Below are 19,785 nucleotides of genomic sequence, written 5' to 3'. Positions count from 1 at the left end.
TGCATCAGTAGATAGGTAATATCTTAAAACAACTGGGAATGGGGGTTATGTGTGCCTGTGTGTGTGCTCTCCTGTGCACCTATGTGGAGGCCAGAGATCAACCTGAGATGTCTTGTCTAGCCACCTGGGGTTTTGAGACAAGCTTTCTCACTGAACCTGAAGGCTGATGTTTTTCCTGGGCTGGCTCCTCAGTGGCTCCTCATTTGTCTGTCCGTCCTTGTGTCATCTCTCCCCATTCCCGTGCTGGGCTTTGGTATGGGTTCTGAGCATTAAATTAAAATCCTCATGCTTGTATAGGACACACATAACCTTTGGAGATGTCTCCCAAGGTTCTGAAACTATTATTTCAGAAATTATTCACTGAGATACTTGAGTAATTACGGCAGTATTTTATATATAGGGATTACTAAATAATAGAACTCTAGAAAGCAGAACAGCAGGTTTTTTTCCAGCAGTTTAACAGTAAATTTATCATTATTGTTGGCAAAAAGTCTGAAAATGCCTCCTTTTGAATTTGTTTCTACACCAAGTGGTATACACTTGCTTCCCATTTCTGTTGCTGTCCTGGAGAAGGAAACCATGTTACCTGAATAGAAGAAAGTCATTTGTGTTCATTAGACCCATCCTAAGAGAAAAGAGTTTAAAATGTAGCATGTTAAATTATGAGCCAGATTTGGACTTCTTGATCCAGTTAGTCGTAATTACTTTAAATGAATCCCCTTCACCCTTTAACTTCTATGCACATTGTATGAGAGCAGCCTCTCAAGATCTGGATTTTAGGGCTAGTGAGATGAGATGAGATGGCTGAGCAGGTAAAAGTGCTTGCTGCCAGACCTGGAGATCTGAGCTGAGTCTCCATGACCCATATGTGGAAGGTAAGCGCCTACTTCTACAAGTTGTTCTCTGACGTTCACAGGCAGACTGGGACAGACGGACGGAAAGATGGGGAACAAACACACCTTAAATACATAATTTTCAAAAGGTGTTAGGCTTACTTGGTTTTGCAAATGGCAGGTATAGGTAGGAGCTGTAACTATTAGAATAGTACAAGGTAGATGATAGATGTCTCTATTGCTCTTCCTTGTCCATCATGGTTATCCATGGCCATAGGTTGGCTCATCATCCATACTCCTGTGTGGTGATGCAGGTGACCCTGAGACCATTAAGGCTACTGCAAAGCTGCCTGTTACTACTACCCTTGGTGTCACATTTCACTGTGCTCCTCCAACTTCCTAGAGCACAGAAGTGGTTTGTTCTAGATGGGCCACTGTTTTTGTATGTTTGTTCCTGAGTTTTGAGACAGGTCTCTCTATATAGCCCTGGCTATCTGGCCTTGAACTCACAGGGATCTACCTTCCTCAGCCCTGTGAGTGCTGGGATTAAACTGTGCCCCACCATACTTGGCCTTGTGCTCCTTTTCTTGAAGTGCTCAAGTTATTGACTTATCAAAGTCTTTAAAGGTGATTTTATTCTAACTACATTTGTCCATTTTTTTTTGATGTTGTTGCTTTTTAAGACTAAAGGACAAGATATTTTTCAGAGAAGTATACTTGGACATATCCTTCCTGAAGCAATGGTTTGCTACCTAGAAAATTATGAACCCGAGAAGTTTTCTGAGATTTTCCTTGGTGAATTTGACACTCCAGAAGCAATCTGGAGCAGTGAGATGAGGTGAGTGAGTCCTGGCTGTGGTTATGCTGTGTTTGCTGCTGCTCACCTGGCCTGCTTTCAGTTACAAGAGGAGTCTTACCAGTGTCCTTATGTTCCAGTTCAGCTAATAGGCTTTACCAAGGCCTGAAGCGTCGTCAGTGATGGGAGTTGATAGATTACTGTTAGTAGAGCTTCTGTATAAGAGTGTGACCTGTTACCCTAATGGCAATACAATCAAGACACGGCTTTTCGATTCTTGGGAATAGGCCTGTACTCTACAAATTTTGCCTACACACATAGAATGGATCAAACTAGAGATGCCCATAAGAATTTTGATTGTTTTCTAGCAAGCATGTATTACAAGGAAAGACTTTCCATGGGAGAAGCCTATGAAAACACAGAAGAGGGCAAGGCACAGAAGTGCATGGCAGTATAGAGTACACGCCTCACCTGTCCGTGGGGACACGGTTGTTCATAGGTTTCTTTTGGGAGCCCTCACCTCTTAGCTACATAACATTTGGTCTTTGAGTTCCCAGGCCAGCCTTCCATTTTCCATGCCATCTATTTATTACCATTGGTTTCTGGGATAGGCTAACCTTAAGGCTTGTTTTATGCTGGCCACCATTTTTAATGGTGGCAGTCTATGTGTCAGTCATTTTTTACTGGGAAAAACATATAGGTATATGAATAAATTAGAAGCAATTTTTATGTATAAGATTTTTCTCTTTAAATTGTCTGAGTTCCTTTGTCTGAAAGATTTTTCTTATCAAATTGAGGTCTGCTTAGCTTAGGGCCAGATAAATAATACCATATAATGTGCTTCTTTGAAGGCAGTAGCAAGCCTTAGTCCCTGGCCATCCTGCCACCTGATATACATGCAAACACCATCTGACCTTGTAATGGCTTGAGTTTTTAATAGGAGTGACTGAGTTTGTGCGGTATGATTAAATACTCTGAGTAACATTTAATCTCACTTTATAGTTGAGTAGTTCTGAATATTTATGTAATTTTCTTGCATGAATACCCATGTTTCTTTTTAAGTAAAATAATTCTTCAGAATGTCTGAATCGAAGCTTCTGTGATTGTAGGCGCCTCATGATCGAGAAGATTGCTGCCCATCTTGCTGACTTCACACCTCGCCTGCAAAGCAATACAAGAGCACTTTATCAATATTGTCCTATCCCAGTTATCAATTATCCACAGCTAGAAAATGAATTATTTTGTAATATTTATTACCTCAAACAACTTTGTGATACACTCCGGTTTCCAGATTGGCCAATTAAAGACCCAGTAAGTTCAGTTTGTTTCTTCTTAAACTGCAAAAATAGTTCTAAACACTTCTGAATGGGTTTTCCTCCTGTGATTAAAAAGGATAGTGGCTTTAGGTATTCACGGTGCTACAGGCCTGCAGTCCCAACCGATGCTTGGGAGGACCAGGCTGAAGGTTGCCTAAACCAAAGCTCATGGCAAGCCTAGACAACAGTGAGACTCTGTCTCAGAGAGAGCGAGGCGGGAGGACACGCAAGCACACACACATACACACACACACAGACAGTCAGAGGAACACTGTCTTTCAGCTATGGGTACTGAGTAGTTTGCTAGTACAGTATACATTTTGGGTAGATTTTGAACTCTGGAAGATATTTAAAATTTTACAGTTGTTATCTTTTATGACAGACCTAAGGCAAGTTTTACTCCCTGCCTTTATGGGATGTTAATTCACCAAGTCTTGATTCATTTTTAACATGGTGATGATAGAAATGTTAGCTGCTGTCTGTAAAGGAGGTTCTGACAGTTGAGTGTTCACATAAACATAGCTCCTGTATGTGTGACAGCTCAGACCAGTCCTGGGGTGGCGTTAGGATTCCTCTAACCCGAGTCCTCACATCTGTAAAAAGCTGGAATAAAATAGGTCTGGATGGCCATGCCTGCTCCTTTTTCTGCAGCAGAACTTACCATCTAAAAGATAGGAGAATGTTTGCCGTTGGTACCACAAGTTACTGCCTCTGCACAGTGTCATGACCAAATAAAGACAAGCCCAGCACTTGTTGAAAAGAAGTCTACATGGAATGATGGGAAACTTAAAGCTTGTTAATGGAACAGATGCTTAATGTCAGCTCCATTCTTTATTCACTGGGAAATGTTCTTACAGAATTTTAGTGTTTTTCAGATTTTAAAGAATTAGCTTTTGGCCCCCCCTGTGTTTCCTTGTCTTTTGGAGGCTAAATCAAGAAGGTTGCAACCAGCCTGGCCTACATCAAGGGAAAAAAAAAAAAGGAATCTTACAACTGTGTGAAGCTGTGGCTGTGTGCTCCTTTAGTGTACAGGTGTGAGATAGGTGTTAGCCATTGTCTTCCCATCGCTGGGCAGCACAGTTAGTGCTGTCCTACATTTGTTTGAGTGTCTGCATATCTGTAGTTGTAAGGACAGTTTCTACAGTGTACTTGCTTTCTTAGTACAGTCTATCCTTTACTAATTGTGAGGCTTAACTTAAACAGAAGGAAATTCTGTAATAAGTAACATGGCTGCCCACATTGTGAAGATTGGGTAGCCTGGACACGTGGATTTAAATAAGTACAGCACAAATGTTGTGTAAATCTGAAGTTATAGTCTGAATTATTTTACTGGATACAGATTTTACTCCTTTGTCTTTAAGGTTAAGCTTCTGAAAGATTCCCTTGACGCTTGGAAGAAGGAAGTAGAAAAGAAGCCACCTATGATGTCCATAGATGATGCTTATGAAGTGCTTAATCTGCCTGTGGGCCAGGGGCTGTGAGTTATTTCAGTATTATAGTAGTAGATGTCTGCTTCAGCTTAAGACATTAATATCAAAGATGAAATGCCATTTTAAAAAGCCATACTTACTGATACATAAAAATCATCTGGAACTCTAGGCACTGACTGTGACATTACAGATTTACTAACTAGATTACATTCTCTGTTCTTGTGGGTAACTGTTGCATTTTGTTACTAGAACTGTCTGTGCAGTGTGCCTAGCCTTCACCTGGTACATGGCTGTCATGCACACGTTTGAATCCCACTTCCTCCTCACACAGTGTGTGCTGTGCTTGGGGAAGGTGTGCTGGAAGTCTGCCCAGGGCACTACATTGGGTTAGGAGCATCCTGGGAAGGTTTATGGTGACTGCACACAGTAGAAGAAAGTGGCCTAATAGGCATGTTTTTAAACAACAGAATAAAGTCCTGTAAAGATTTCTTAAGTACTGATACAGTACCAAAATTATATCGTTCACAGTGGCATTTGACAAATTGTTGGATTTTAAAATATACTTCTTATTTTACTAAATCCCAAATATAATTCTGTAATTTTTAAAAATAGATAATATTAAAACTTTATTGTAAAATAAGTTGAATCTTGCTTAGTGAACTTTTAGCTTTTATTTCACCTATAAAGATAACATACAAATATACTCTAACTTAAATCTTACTGGATTTAATTAGATGCCTAATGTATGATCAATTCAAATGTGGGATCAATAATATAGTTCCTGACATATAGAGGTGAGAGTATTAACAAACATCACATTAGATGGTTGTGTAAGTCCTTTTATATGTGCCTTACTGTATTTACAAACAATTTCTCTCCTTCCAGGCATGATGAAAGCAAGATTAGAAAAGCTTACTTTAGACTGGCACAGAAATACCACCCTGATAAGAACCCAGAAGGAAGGGTATGTGCTGCCTCTTATGTACCTCTAGCCCCAGCCTGTTCTCTCTGGGTGGGCTCCTCCGTCTGGTGGAAGGGCTGCACCTGTGACTAGTACGTTTAGGGCAAATTTATTCTCCAGCCGTAATCATTTCTGTTTGAGACTCAACTCTGATGTCTTAAGGTCTGTCATCACCATATAGCTTAAGTAATGTTTGTGAGGTTTAGTTTTTTGTTTTTTTGGGTTTTTTTATTCCTAGTAACACCCAAAATTTGTTTGTTTGTTGTTGTTGTTGTGTTTTGTTTTTTTTTTTTTTTTTTTTTTTTTTTCTGAGATAGGGTTTCTCTTGGCTGTTCTGGAACTTACTCTGTAGACTAGACTGGCCTTTAACTTGTAGATTTGACTGCCTCTGCCTCCCAAATGCTGGGATTAAAGGTGTGTGTCACCACTGCCTGGCTGATACTCGATATCTTATCCTAAGTGAAGAATTAGGAAATTGGAAATATACAGTATTTCTGAGAAGGAAGACTTGATGTTGAAAGATGCTGCTTGTATGAATGTAAACATTTTAAAAGTTAAGGCCTGCTTGGCTTTTAGGTTCATTTTTGTTTTGTTTTGTTTTGTTGAAGGGGTTTTTGTTGTTGGTTTGTTTTGTGAACTTACAACAATCCAAATTCATCTCAGAAAAATAAAATAGGAAGTTTGACATTATCAAATTGCTAGGCTTATTAACTTTTTAGATATTTAAATGCTGTATAAAACTATTGTAGAGAAACTGACAGTTGTATGGCCCTCACATAAGGGTTCCTACTGCTGCGGGGCAGTGTTTTCTTTCTATGTAAACCATTTATTGTCTCCTCATGAAGACACTGAGGGTGCACGCTGCAGTAGCTCTTTTGCAGATTAAATAAGACAGCAGAATTTAACAGTGCTTGGGATAACACTCAGTACACAGGAGCACTGGGGGCCAGACCAAGAATGTCTGGGAGGTCAGTGTACTTGCCACAGAATCCGAGACATGAAAGTGAAAAGAATTAACTCACAAGTCACCCTCTCACCTCCATCCTGCCCCTCCCTCACAGATGAAAATGGAACTATTAACAGCAGTTTTTACCAATAATTTTCCTGCGTTGGTTCAGTCTCGTATATATTAAGTTTTGGGGTTTTTCTTATTTTTTTGTTTTTGTTTTGGGGGAGTTTTTTGTTTGTTTTTTGAGACAAGATCTGACATTTTAGGGTGCTCTCTAGCTCTCATATAGCCAGGGATGACTTTAAACTTCTGTTGCTCCTGTCCTCTGGGGTCACAGGCCCAGCTTACCCAGTCCTGGACTTTAAACCCAGGGGCTTCATGCATTCTTGGCAAGCGCCTTACCAACTATGGTACATGCCTAGGCCCTTAGTGTATGTGTGTTCACACATACTTAATGGAATATTTAAATTTTTATGCAACCTTTTTTTCTTACATAAAATTGAAATCCTTGGATACTTACTCTGGGGGGAAAATGTAGTGCCCTCTTACAGTGTACTAGCTAGATGGCACTTGGGATGAATTCATTAGTGCAAAGGTAAAATAGTCAAAGAAATTGGTAAATTATAATAACCAAGTACCAACTATTTCTTAAGTTTGAATTAGAAAAAATCCAATTAAACCTATTTGTCTGTAATTACATACAGGACATGTTTGAAAAAGTAAATAAGGCATATGAATTTTTATGTACCAAGTCAACAAAAATAGTGGATGGGCCAGACCCAGAGAATATAATTTTAATTCTGAAAACACAGAGCATCCTCTTCAACCGTCATAAAGAAGGTAAATCCTCTGTCGTGATAGATTGTGGCTTATTTTCTAGCTAATCTTACTGAGTTACTTGTTCTGCAACATATTCTATCAGATTGGGGGTTACTGTTACAAAGGACTCTTGGAACTGAGTTTTGGGATCAGGGAAGCAGTTGTCTTCCAGAGGAAGGTCTCAAGCAATGCTTGCTGTGGGCCTTCTCGCCTGTCTGTGGTTTTCAATATTTTGCATTGCCAACAAGGTTTCATTATTTCTTCTCAAATGACGCTTCTTTTCTGTGGTGCTACATGGTTAGTTCTGTGTTTTACCATCCAGCAGCAAGTACATTAAATTATATATAAGATACTAGAATCAGAAACTGAAAGACCATTTAATGACCTCAGTTACATGTAAAGACTGCCTGACCTGGCTCCAGCAGCCTCAGATGGTGGAGAACGAATACCAAGTATGCTTGAGCATTAGAACACAGAAGGAACTTGAGATTATCCATTGCACAGCTCCAACTTCATACTATCATTTTCAAGATGCTGTGTCCTTTGGAATAGTTAGAAAAACACTCGTTTCAGTGAAATAAGTGTCATTTCAGAATTGTCTAAAGCCCAGAGTATCTAAAGATATATTGAAATATTTGATTCTTTGTTTAGTTTCTTACAGTCTATTGGCTTAAGAACAATGTAAGATGATGTGGAGAGAGAAGGAAGTGAGAGTTTCATGGTAGGGATTTGAGGACAGCATGTGATGTCTGGGGAACTTAGGATGAGAGGAGTTGCAATTGGAATTTGGAAGGGGCCTCTGAGAATTTAGCAATTGGATCATTGAGGAGAGCTTGCTATATACTTTGCATGTCTTGAGGAGAGCATGTACATAAACCATCTTAGCTATATGGCTTCCAGAACTAAGAATGGGGTTACAAATCTGCATCAAAACCTTGAATAATTTGTTTTAAACATACATACATGTTTACTTTGTTTCTTCTTAAGTCAGCTTCAAACAGTATAACTTAAGGCAGGTAATTATTGATCAGCTTCAAAAATACAGAAATACTTTATTCTCATTACAAGTGAAATTACAGAGGTGCGTAAAATTATCATGGCCCAGGAGGCTGGAAAAGTGGCTCAGTGACTAAGACTGGCTGCACTTCCATAAGACCCAGGTTCAATTCCCAGAGCCCCCGTGGCACAACCATTTGTTCCTCTAGTTCCAGGGGATCCAATCCACCTCTGGCCTCCAAGAGCATCAGACATGCATAAATATGCATTTGTAAATGCAGACAAAACTCATACACATAAAAATTAATTTAAAAAAGGTCATGACTAATTATTTGCACATCCTAGCCTCATTTAATAGTTTTTTTTTTTTCTTTTTGCAAACACTGTGTCTGGATAACAGCTTTCACCTCTAACTACTGATCAAAACCAAATTGGGCAAATGGCTAACACATTGTCTATTTAGTATTTCTAGTAGCAGTTCATCTTTCAGGGTCTGTGAATGTTTAAAACAAGTAGTAAAATAAGGCAGGGAGCCTGTTCTCAGAAGCTGATCACAGAGTGCGAGCAAGCACCCACACAGCCTCTCATTCTTAAGGGAGGGAGTTGTGTGCTGCATGGCAGTGTGATCGCAGGACCTGCTGTGTTTTGCAGCATGGAATCTGGTGAGAAACAAAAAGGCCACTGGATGGCAGAAGCAGATATTATGCAAAATTAGTCATTTCCATGCCAAAGTGCAGTTAACTTACTGGAAAACATTGTAATTTATTACGAGCTCACCGAAAAGCAAAGGTAAACTACGAGACATTTAATATGGGGATTGTTCATTTTTTGAGGTAGCATAACTGAGCTGTGGTGTGACCTTAACACTGTCTTTCTATTACTTTAGAGTTACAGCCTTATAAATATGCAGGATACCCCATGCTAATTAGGACTATAACAATGGAGACTTCAGATGACCTCCTCTTCTCAAAAGAGTCACCACTGTTGCCTGCGGCTGCAGAGCTGGCTTTCCACACAGTCAACTGCTCAGCCCTCAACGCTGAAGAGCTCAGAAGAGAGAACGGGTTAGAGGTAATCGGGTCTTGTCCAAGCACATTAAGTGGCTCTTGATAATACAGAATCTCAGTACAAATGCATTTAGTGCCATTTTTCCTTTTTCTTTATCCCAGCAGATAGCATGGCATCATAGTCTCTATATTCTAGTGCCAAAGTCAAAGGAAAAAGAGAGCTTGTTTTATAGGAGTCAGAGAGTACTGAGTTCACAGGGGTGAAGATAATGTTAAGTAGAAAGTAGTGCCTGGGAATGCTTTTAATAAGCAGCAAACCCCGAGGCCATTTTTTTTTTACCTGCTTATTTAACAGATGTCAACTGAGTTAGTGTTTAGTTACAAACATGTAACATTAAAAGGGTAACGGTTCTTATCCCTGCTAGAAAAGGCTTTTTTTACGCTTCAAGTCACACCGAGAATTAATGGCTTACTTCTTTCTTGACAGGTGTTACAGGAGGCATTTAGTCGCTGTGTGGCTGTTCTGAATCGCTCCAGTAAGCCGAGTGACATGTCGGTGCAGGTGAGGCTAAGCTCTGTGACAGACAGCTGGCTGTTCTTAAAACACAGGTTGCTGCCTTCTAGCCTCCCACCCTATGAGTTTCTCACCATAGGGTGGGCTGTGGGTGTGATTCAAGCAGGTTTGCGGCAGGAACACTAACTGTCCTTGCAGCATAACCTTCCTCTTTTTAAAGAAGGAGGAGAGCAGCGTGCTGACCTCAGGCTCCATCACCAGCTCCACACACCCGTCCTTTCTGTCATTCTCCATTTACTCTGCACCACTCCAGTTTCCTCCCCGGGCCTCCACCAAGAATATCGACCGGCTACCGTTTGTGGAGGTTCAAAGAGCTTGGTTCTTTGATAGATAGCCCATTAGAGAGAGTGGCTTTTTGTGTGGCCCTTCGTTTCTCTAGGCTTAGGTTATAAATCAGTTGCGTACTGGCTTTGAGTTGCAGCTCCAATGCTGAAGGAGCTTATATGAAAGGAATTTACAGTACGGTGCCCTGTTAATAATTGCACAAAAACACCTTAACTAAGAACCCCATGAGCTGAGGTGGAGAGGGTGGTTGGGAGAGGGAGCATCTCATGGAAGCAAGGGGAGGGGGAGAATGTAAAAACAGAGAATATTCAATTTAAAAAAAATCCCAGGAGCTCTTTTTAGAATAAAAGTAAATAAGGCATTAGGTTTTCATTTTCTGGTATATAATCCTTTGCAACATACTGTTTTTTTTTTTTTTAAATAACACTTTCAAAAATAACACTTTTAAAGAATAAAAGTATTCTTGGCTTAGTGGTGGCACAAAAATAGGCTATGATGTGTTTGTCCATGGTATGCTGACTTCTGTACCTATAAGAAATCTTAAGATTTCTGCTAATTCAACCAAAATGTCCTGTTTAATACTATAGCATCACATATAATATTAAGCATCAGTCTCACATCTGTGTTGATTAGTTCTGTCGTGTCTTACATAAGGCTGCCTGCATATGTAACTGCTTCTGTCCTTGTGCTGTCTACAGGTGTGTGGGCACATAAGCAGATGCTACAGCGTGGCTGCCCAGTTTGAAGAGTGCCGGGAGAAGATCACAGAGATGCCTGGAATCATCAAGGACCTCTGCCGGGTGCTGTATTTTGGCAAGGTATAGCTCACATCTGTCACACTGTCCCCTCTGAGTACAGTCACCACGAGTGACCTTCAAACAGCCAGTGCTTGATTTACAGCCATGTGCTTACCTAAAAAAGAGTAAAGCACTGTGTCTCTAAGTATTCTTGTAGAAACATTGCTGTACACGATGGGTTTGTCCCTGTTCTGGCACACAAAGATAACACTAGAAGAACTGAGTCCTACTGAATTTTCAAAGGAGAAAAGAGAGGAAGGGCAGGACTTTGTAAAACCTGTATTGTGGTCACTGCTGACCATGAAGGCTTCGGAGATCTAAGAACATGCTGATTTCCAGAAAACTGCTGAGAAGCCAGCTCTGAAGATGCTGTGGTTGACTGGACAGAGAGACTTCAGCTCTGTTGAGTAGAAGGGATGGAGGCACAGACTTGGAGTGAGGCAGCTGGGACTGGGAAACCTGATGAGAGTTCCTCAGCTGCTTCTGCTTGATGCCTTCAGGTTCAGTAGAAGCAAGGATGGTGGTGTGAAGCTCAAACCTGAGTGTTGCTGTGGATGCTTTATTGCCTTTAGATGAAAGTCAACAAAGCAGACTCTGAGTCTGCACACTGTATGATGTTTTGTACAAAGAGATAGCTAGCCGGGCTGTGTCCATTGCTGGCTTCCCTTGGCAGTGTTTTCACCCTGCAAGTCATTCTTTCTTCTCCTTGCAGTGTATCCCGCGGGTGGCCGCCCTGGCAGTAGAATGTGTCAGCTCGTTTGCTGTGGATTTCTGGCTACAGACACATCTATTTCAGGCTGGAATTTTGTGGTATCTGCTTGTTTATCTGTTTAACTATGACTATACATTGGAAGAGAGTGGCATTCAGAAAAATGAAGAAACAAACCAGCAGGTAACTTTAGCCCAAACCCATGTAGACTTTTAGTAAGTCATTGGGAAGCAAAGCTTGAGCCATTCAGAGATGCTGTGTTTCAAGGTGGCTGTTGACTGCTTCTGAAGATGACAAAATAGTCCGCAGTGACCTCAGAGTCACTGCACAGCCCAGACTGTCCCCCTGCCTCCAGCTCTCCAGTGCAGGGATTATAGCTATGTACTGCCATAGCCAACCACTTCTGGTTTTAGCCACTTGTGCTTGAGGGATTTAATTTAAGGCAAAAGTATCTAAGAAACAGAGATAATACAATATTTTCTCACTTACTCAGAGTCATAATCTCAGTTTTATAATCTCAGAGTTATGTTTATACAGTTTATATAATAGGGAGATATTATATCTCAGGGTGTTGGGACTAGCTCTCCACACCACATCTGTACTTGTCTGATTTTCATAGTTGCTTTTGTTTTTTTATCTTTATTTCCTGGTTTATATGTGTTGTCATTCACAGAATATATTTCCATCATGTTAATCTAGCAGACAGGCCTACCTTACCATCTGTCTCAGTTAGGGTCATACTGCTGTGAACAGACATCATGACCAAGGCAACTCTTAATGAGGATGACATTTAATTGGGGCTGGATTACAGGTTCAGAGGTTCAGTCTATTATTCTCAAGGCAGGAGCATGGCAGGAATGGTGTAGGAGGAGCTGAGAGTTCTACATCCTTTCTCATCTGTAGGCTGCTAGCACATGGTTTCCAGGCAGCTAGGATAAGAGTCTTAAAGCCCACACCCAGTGACACACCTACTCCAACCGGGCCACACACTCTAATAGTAGTGCCACTTCCTGGGCCGAGCATATACACACCTTAATACTAACTCTTCCTCCTGCCTTCAAGTGATTCTGTAAGACACTGCATTGGGTACAGATGAACATGTTGGCGCTAAGGGTTTTCCTGCTTGAAAACAAAATAAATATTGAATGTATCAGCTCTGTAGTGCTAATTTGATACCCCTGTGCTGGCTGTTTCCATTTTCATAATTAAAATGTTTCTGTTGTATCACTAATGTAAGGAGACATATGTGCGTACTTTAATTAGTCTTATCTTTTTAATAACAGGAAGTAGCCAACAGTCTTGCCAAACTCAGTGTCCATGCTCTGAGTCGCCTTGGTGGGTATTTGCCTGAAGACCAAGCAACCCCAGAAAATCCAACCGTAAGGAAGAGTTTAGCTGGCATGCTGACCCCCTACATTGCTCGGAAGCTAGCTGTAGCTAGTGCTACTGAGGTATGGACTAGCACTAACCCGGTTTGTGAATAATGAAAGTCCTTAGGTCATAAAGGACCAGGATGATCTCTATTGCTCTAGGAAACCTGAGAACTGAATATTCACATGCTGTCCTCTTGGCCAAAAAAAGCAGTGTTTGTGGGTGTATGGCAGTAACAGCAAACCTTAGAATCTAACCTCTGGGACAGAGAATAACTTCATGTTTCTCAGTAACAGAGCCTACCATAATTCTTACCAGCCTTGGGTCACAAGGGCCTCAGACAAGAAAATGGGTTTACCATGATGTTTCAGTCAGGCATCAAGCTTGTTTAGATGTCTCTTATAGACCATAGCTTATTCTTACTGCTACATAATGGATTTCTACATCAGTATTGATACATATTTCATGATGAAAATAAACACTACTTCAGTGACCTCACAGCATGTGTGTCCTCTCTGTGAGAGCATTGGGAAGCAGTCTAGGAAAACAGCATTGAAGAATTAAACTGTAAAGGTGCACTAAGTACATGCTGAGTGCTTTAGGTAAGACGCCGCAAGACTTTAAAAGGTTTAGTGCATCACTTAGGTTGTTCATAAAGAAAGATTAAATAGAGGCCAGCCTTAGCTACAGAATGAGGCCTGTCTCAAAAATAAAACAACAAAAGATATTAAATGAGCAGTCAGACCCTGTGTTTGGTGTTAGAAAACTAACAGAATGGTGATGGTGCACAGATGTTAGTATGGGCATCCAGGTAGCATACAACAGAGGACCAGTTTTTCTTTTTTCTTTTTAATCTTTATTTTTGTTGTCTACTGCTTTTGTGAGAAAAAGGTCTTCAGGCTTCTAAAATTCTAATTACTTTTAGAGTTTAAGCCTTCACTGGTTTTGTAGTTTATTGTGTTCGTGGTGGTCTGTATGGGAGTGTAGTTATCCACGTATGGGAGTGCTGTGCAGTTCCACATGGAGGAACTAGCAGTGTTCTTCCCTGGATCTTTTACTCTAGCTTGATGCTTTTTGCTGACTGCAAACATCCTCCTCAGAAATACCAGCAAGTTTATGATTACTGTCTGCAGCCTTAAAATGTTTTATTTCAAAATCAAGTCTTTTATAATTTATATCTATATTTAATGAGATGTTTATTATAAAATCATGCATTTTCCTAGAATAGGTTATAGCCCTTCCCAAACAGTTCCAATAGCTGGGAACTAGACATTAACTCTATGAGCCTATGGAGCCATTCTCATTCAACCCACCACTGCTGTCTTCCTGACCTAGAGCTTTGGAAATGAGAAATAAAAACACTTTTCATTCAGTCACTTGAGGTGTGGAATATGTGTTTATACTTAGAGTTGAAGAAAGCCAAAGGGGAGCACATCACCCTGCAGAGCTCCGCTGGAACCTCGAGTCAGGGCAGAGACAGGCAGTTCAAGCTGCCACCCTCATCCCACCCTGTTGTTTTCAAGTATATGTATGAAAGAAGTATGATGTGGCTGTTTTAGAAGCACTGCTAACTAAATATTTAGATACTGTACTTTCTCTGGGAGAATTACACCTGATGAGGGATCAGGTCTCCTCCCAGTGTCACAGAGCTGTGACAATGCCAGCTTTTGTAGACTTGTTCTTTTAACTGCAAGATGGAGAGCATCAGAAGCTCATCAGACTTACAGGGGTACTAACCAAGGTCTGTTACCTCAGGCCCCCTACTGAACAGTAATATTGTCTCCCTAGATCTTGAAGATGCTTAACAGCAACACAGAGAACCCATATTTGATGTGGAACAACTCTACAAGAGCAGAACTGCTTGAGTTTCTTGAGTCACAACAAGAAAATATGATTAAAAAGGTATGTTAATGTTTTATATTTTCTGAGGTGACTATTCTGGTGGAATGAGTCTTGATGAAGCAATATGCTATTCACCAATTAGATGTTTGGTCAACAGCTCTAGCTACCCGGGTATTTCAAGGATAGCCTGGTGTTGTATGAAATTGTCCTCTAGGGAATGAGGGATGACTCAGCAGCTGGGAGCACCCACTGCTCCTCAGAGGACCAGAACTGTTTTCCCAACCCTATAAGCAGCTCATGATTTGTGTAACTACAGCACCACAGGGATCTCTGATACATCTGCCTCAAAGGCACCTACACTCACCTGTATAAACCCACACAGACAGGCACACACATGGAATTAAATCTCTAAAATACTACATTAGGATTTCCTTATTGCCACTACTTCCAAACAGTAAACATCTGTTTAAGATATTAATGCAATGGGAGAATTGGGCACTTTAATTCAATTTATTACTTGTAACACCCAATCTGAGTGTGCTTGCATTGCACACACGAGTACTTACACACACCTGTAGCATGGCTGAGCCAAGTGTCCACTGGAGGAGTGAGAAGAGTAGAGTCTTGGTCTGCTTTATCTTCTTCTGATAAAAGTACTCTTCTGAGACTTCAGGATGAGCCCTGATAGTCTGGCAGGAGTAAAGTGCTCTCTCTGTCACTGTCCCTGTTCCAGCCATGTTTGCCCTGTCTCAAAGTGAGTGTCCTTTTTGACATATTCAGTGCATTATTAGACAAAGCAGGGTAGATTTACAAACTGGAAATTAGATTCTTACATCTAACAGTCTTGTTTTTCTTTTTTAAAAGGGTGATTGTGACAAAACTTATGGGGCAGAATTTGTCTACAGTGAACATGCCAAAGAACTTATTGTGGGCGAGATTTTTGTTAGAGTCTATAATGAAGTCCCAACTTTCCAGCTAGAGGTAAGTGCTTGGCTTTTAATTTTGTCTGATGCTGTTGCTCATACTTACTGAGGTCTAGTGACTATTTCATATCTTACAGATTGGAATTAATACCTCTTTACTAGCTGAGTTCCTAGGAGTTGTCCTGGGTAGGTATGGAACTATTAACAGCTAATGAGCCTCTTCATTGAGATCAGTTGTTCTCAACCTGTGGGCAGAACAGTCTTTCACAGGATTGCATATTAGATATTTACATTATGATTTGTAATAGCAAAATTAGTTATGAACTAGCAAAGAAATAGTTGTATGGCTGGGTCAGCACAGCATGAGGAACTGGATTAAAAGGTTGCAGCATTAGGAAGGCTGAGAACCATGGGTCAGACTGTTGAATGCTTGGATTTTAAGAAGCTCATAACTAGCCACTTGTATCTTAGCTACTCTTTATTTGCTGCTTTGAGGGGAAAGCAAGAATTTTGTAATTGGTTAGCGTGTAAAGAGAGAAGTAAATCATAGCATGTGTGTATGGATGTGTGTATGCACATATGTGAGATAGCTCTTGCTTTGTGGCACAGGCTAGCCTTGAACTCAAAATCCTTCTACCCCAGCCCCCCAAGTACCTAAGATTACAGACATTTACCACCAAGATGGATGAGAAATAATGCTTTGTTTTAGAATTTGTTCTTGAAATGGGAATTACCAAATTGTAATGTATATATTATTATTGACAGGATTAATATATTTAACTAGCTAGCCAAAAAAATAAGTTAAAGTGGTTAGTAACTTGGAGAGTTAATCCCTGAATTTCATTATGTATACTCTTATTAGATTGGTAAAGGGGACAGATATTCTAATCACTTGTACCAAGATACAGGTGAAAGTGTGTAAATCCTCAGAAAGTTAGGTACATTTTATTTGGTTCTGCCTTTTCCCACTCCTTGATGGAGTGCTGTATGCTTAGCTGTGTTGATTTGAATTTACAGTTTAATCACACCCTTTCCATTTCTTGAGGTTCTTTCTTCTTGTCTTAAAACCTTCAGTATGGGCTATTAGTGAGGACACTCTCACTTATATGTTTATGTGCTTGGCTTAGGTTCCAAAATCATTTGCTGCAAGTCTGTTGGATTACATAGGCTCTCAGGCCCAGTACCTCCACACGTTCATGGCCATCACTCATGCTGCAAAACTGGAGTCGGAGCAACACGGAGACCGCTTACCAAGAGTGGAAATGGCTTTGGAGGCTCTGAGAAATGTGATCAAATACAACCCAGGTGTGTGGCTGTCTGTACCCATGATTCATAGCACCACCATTATAACAGAGCGGCCAGAGAGTTCCAAAACATTCTCAATTTTATTGTGGAGAGTCAGGGAAAAATCACACTGGCTGTTCTGTGATATATCCCTGTGATATAATAATAAAGGAAGTTGACTTCTTAGTGTCTCCTACCTCTAAATAAGGTTGGGAGAGACGTCGGGAACCATGTTGAGAATTCATGTTTAAGAAGGAATAAACTGGGCTGGAGAGATGGCTCGGTGGTTAAGAGCATTAACTGCTCTTCCAGAGGTTCCTGAGTTCAATTCCCAGCAACCACATGGTGGCTCACAACCATCTGTAATGGGATCTGACACCCTCTTCTGGTGTGTCTGAAGACAGGGACTGTGTACTCATATAAATAAAGTAAATTTAAAAAAAGAAAGAAAAGGAAGGAATAAACTGCAGTTATAGTTTGGCATGTCATGTTTACATGCTTGGATTTATTTATTTATTAGATGACCTCCATGTTGCCTCTTTGGCCCTCAACATATGGATACTCATTTTTTTAAAGTTGCCTCAAGTTTTTTATGTGTAAAAAATGAAATAATAAAAAAGACAGAGTTCTTCTCTTGAATGTCTTTAAAAGGTTGCAGATAACCACTAAAGCACCTGGTTCTGGGTGGGTACGGTACAGGTTAAAGCTACAGTCTTAACAGATCCTCCATTTCTAACATGCCAACAAGAGACCCTACACAACATAAATTCAGTTAAAATGTATTACCTTCTTCAGTGAATATTAAAATTTTTGGCTTTTTGGCATTTGCCAGTTTTTTTCAAATAACCAGTAACAATATTAGAAAAGTTATTCATTCACAAGGTACATTAAGATGTAATTAAAGACTTTTAAAATCCAAAGAGCGCATCATTCTGTATTGTTTAGGGTTGACATCATAAAATCCTACTGGTGTTGTAAGGCCCAGTGAGACTTGAGCACAGGAAGTTTGTGTTTTGCACTGGAATGGTAGCCAGGCAGGACAAGCACAGGATCTTAGCTCTGATCCCGCCTCTGGCTTGTGTTAGGATCTCTGCTCTCTGCACTCTCCTGAGTCCCAGTGATTAGTAGTGACTGTTCTAACCGATTGACAAGTGGTTTGAAACTGAATAAAAGCAGCTTATTGAATGTTTACACACTTTGGGGGGGGGGATAAAGACATCTAGAATCTCAAATGATTACACTGATAGCTGTGCGGTAGCAGGCAGTGTGATTGCTTACCTGGTAAGGGTGCCAGCAGGCGTGTGGATTGGGACTGAAGTGGGTAAGAGTGGAAACATCATTGTTCTCGTAGGAGAAATCCTTGGTGCGTGCATATCAAATGGTTTGTTACGTTGTCTTCATGAAGCAGAGTTCTGTTCCAGTCTTAATTAAAGGCTAAATGATGTCAGATTCTCCCGAAGTTCAGCTAGGTTGGGGGAGGGGATAATCCTAAGGTCTAGACACAACTGTGCCCAGTCTGAACATTGATCATTATCTCCTTCAAAGTGCACATGCATGAAAATAAGTGGCTCATCATCGTCATTGTCACCCCTCTCCTCAAAAGTCACCACCAACAAGCCCCACAGTGCTTTGGTTCACTTTACATTGTGCTGGGCTGCATTTATGTGTGTCCTGAGGTTCATGCAGCCTGTGGGCTGTAGGTAAGGACCACTGGGTAGAAGGAATGAGTAAAATCACCATATTCTATTTAACATTTGTGAGTTGTATTTAAACTGATTATTTGAAATTTTTATTTTCAATCAGGGGCTAGAGGTAGGCATAGAAGCAAACCCAAGAAACTATAATGTTCTGCTATTTGTGGCTTAACACCCTGGACAGCTTCCAGATGCCCTTAGAGTTTTCAGAGACAATTCATAGTCAATGGCTGTGTTTGCCAAAGGCCTGCAATTGTGATTCTTATAAATAAAACAGCTGCTTCTTCTTATCTCCTAGGTTCTGAAAGTGAATGCATTGGGCACTTTAAGTTAATATTTTCTCTTCTCCGAGTCCATGGAGCTGGTCACGTGCAGCAGCTGGCATTGGAGGTAAAAGTGTTTTGTATCAGGGAATGTTGTATTTCCTACCACTCACTGTCAATGGTTTGAGACTTGATTAATCATTATCTAAAGTTAATGAAAGCCTGTCTGTTATTCATTTTTGTCTATTAGGCCAAAATCACGTATTTTTAAAATTGAATTAATATAACTATGAGCATAGCTTTAAAGAGCAAATGTTGGCCACTGTCATTCAGGGTGGTTCTGTCTGTAGTTGACATGGCCTGGGTGTCTTGTAGAGTGTTATGTGCCATGTGTTAGTAGCAACAGATCAACAAGAGGAGAAGGCAGTTTCCTGTCTTGGTGCCCACAGAAGAATGTACTATGACTAGGACACCTCCGAGTGAGGGTATCACATGCCCTTGGGAGGTAAGGCTCTCAGAGAAGAAATGAAACCATTAGTCCCATAGGTTTAGGTTGCATCGGTTGACAAGATCAGGAAGCTTCTGATCATGGTAGTGTTTGTCTAGGCAACTCAGAGTAAGGGCTTGAGGTCATCCTAAGAGGCAGTGTCATTGTGACACATGGTTTATTATTGAAAACCTCACTTGCAACCCTGCAGGAGCAGGTAGAGAAATAGCTTTTAAAACAAGCAAACAACACTGTATAATGTGTCCTGAGATTCCCTTTCTCATCTCATCTCATCACATTTTTAACAGAGTAGTTGTTAAGCATGTCATAAAGCATTAACAAGTATTTTCTTTATGTTGAAAACATGCTTTACTGTTTATTTCCTTCAGGGTTTTTTGTTTTATTTTGTTTTTGGTTGGGGGGGAGGATTCAAGGCAGGGTTTATTGTG

At 40.5% G+C, this 19,785-nt stretch overlaps 1 protein-coding gene across 4 annotated transcripts in view; it reads left to right on the top strand.

Moving 5' to 3' along the window:
* DNAJC13 (DnaJ heat shock protein family (Hsp40) member C13) overlaps window positions 1-19,785 on the top strand; it is a 103,730-nt gene that overhangs the window by 66,265 nt on the left and 17,680 nt on the right. For all 4 annotated transcript variants that reach the window (XR_013975467.1, XM_080934360.1, XM_080934359.1 and 1 more), the window contains 14 exons: window positions 1,517-1,671; window positions 2,739-2,940; window positions 4,307-4,422; window positions 5,261-5,339; window positions 6,990-7,125; window positions 8,987-9,171; window positions 9,595-9,669; window positions 10,665-10,784; window positions 11,476-11,655; window positions 12,756-12,923; window positions 14,632-14,745; window positions 15,550-15,666; window positions 16,736-16,913; window positions 18,885-18,976. Coding sequence is in view for 3 of the 4 variants with exons in the window: in XM_080934360.1 (XP_080790486.1) it covers window positions 1,517-1,671; window positions 2,739-2,940; window positions 4,307-4,422; window positions 5,261-5,339; window positions 6,990-7,125; window positions 8,987-9,171; window positions 9,595-9,669; window positions 10,665-10,784; window positions 11,476-11,655; window positions 12,756-12,923; window positions 14,632-14,745; window positions 15,550-15,666; window positions 16,736-16,913; window positions 18,885-18,976 (1,917 nt within the window). In the remaining variant the exon portion in view is untranslated. The remainder of the gene's footprint in view (window positions 1-1,516; window positions 1,672-2,738; window positions 2,941-4,306; window positions 4,423-5,260; window positions 5,340-6,989; window positions 7,126-8,986; window positions 9,172-9,594; window positions 9,670-10,664; window positions 10,785-11,475; window positions 11,656-12,755; window positions 12,924-14,631; window positions 14,746-15,549; window positions 15,667-16,735; window positions 16,914-18,884; window positions 18,977-19,785) is intronic.

This window comes from Micromys minutus, assembly GCF_963924665.1.
Source record: "Micromys minutus genome assembly, chromosome: 21".
NCBI lineage: Eukaryota > Metazoa > Chordata > Mammalia > Rodentia > Muridae > Micromys > Micromys minutus.
The sequence above is the reverse complement of the archived record's forward strand: the minus strand, read 5'-3'. Positions and strand labels throughout refer to the sequence as shown.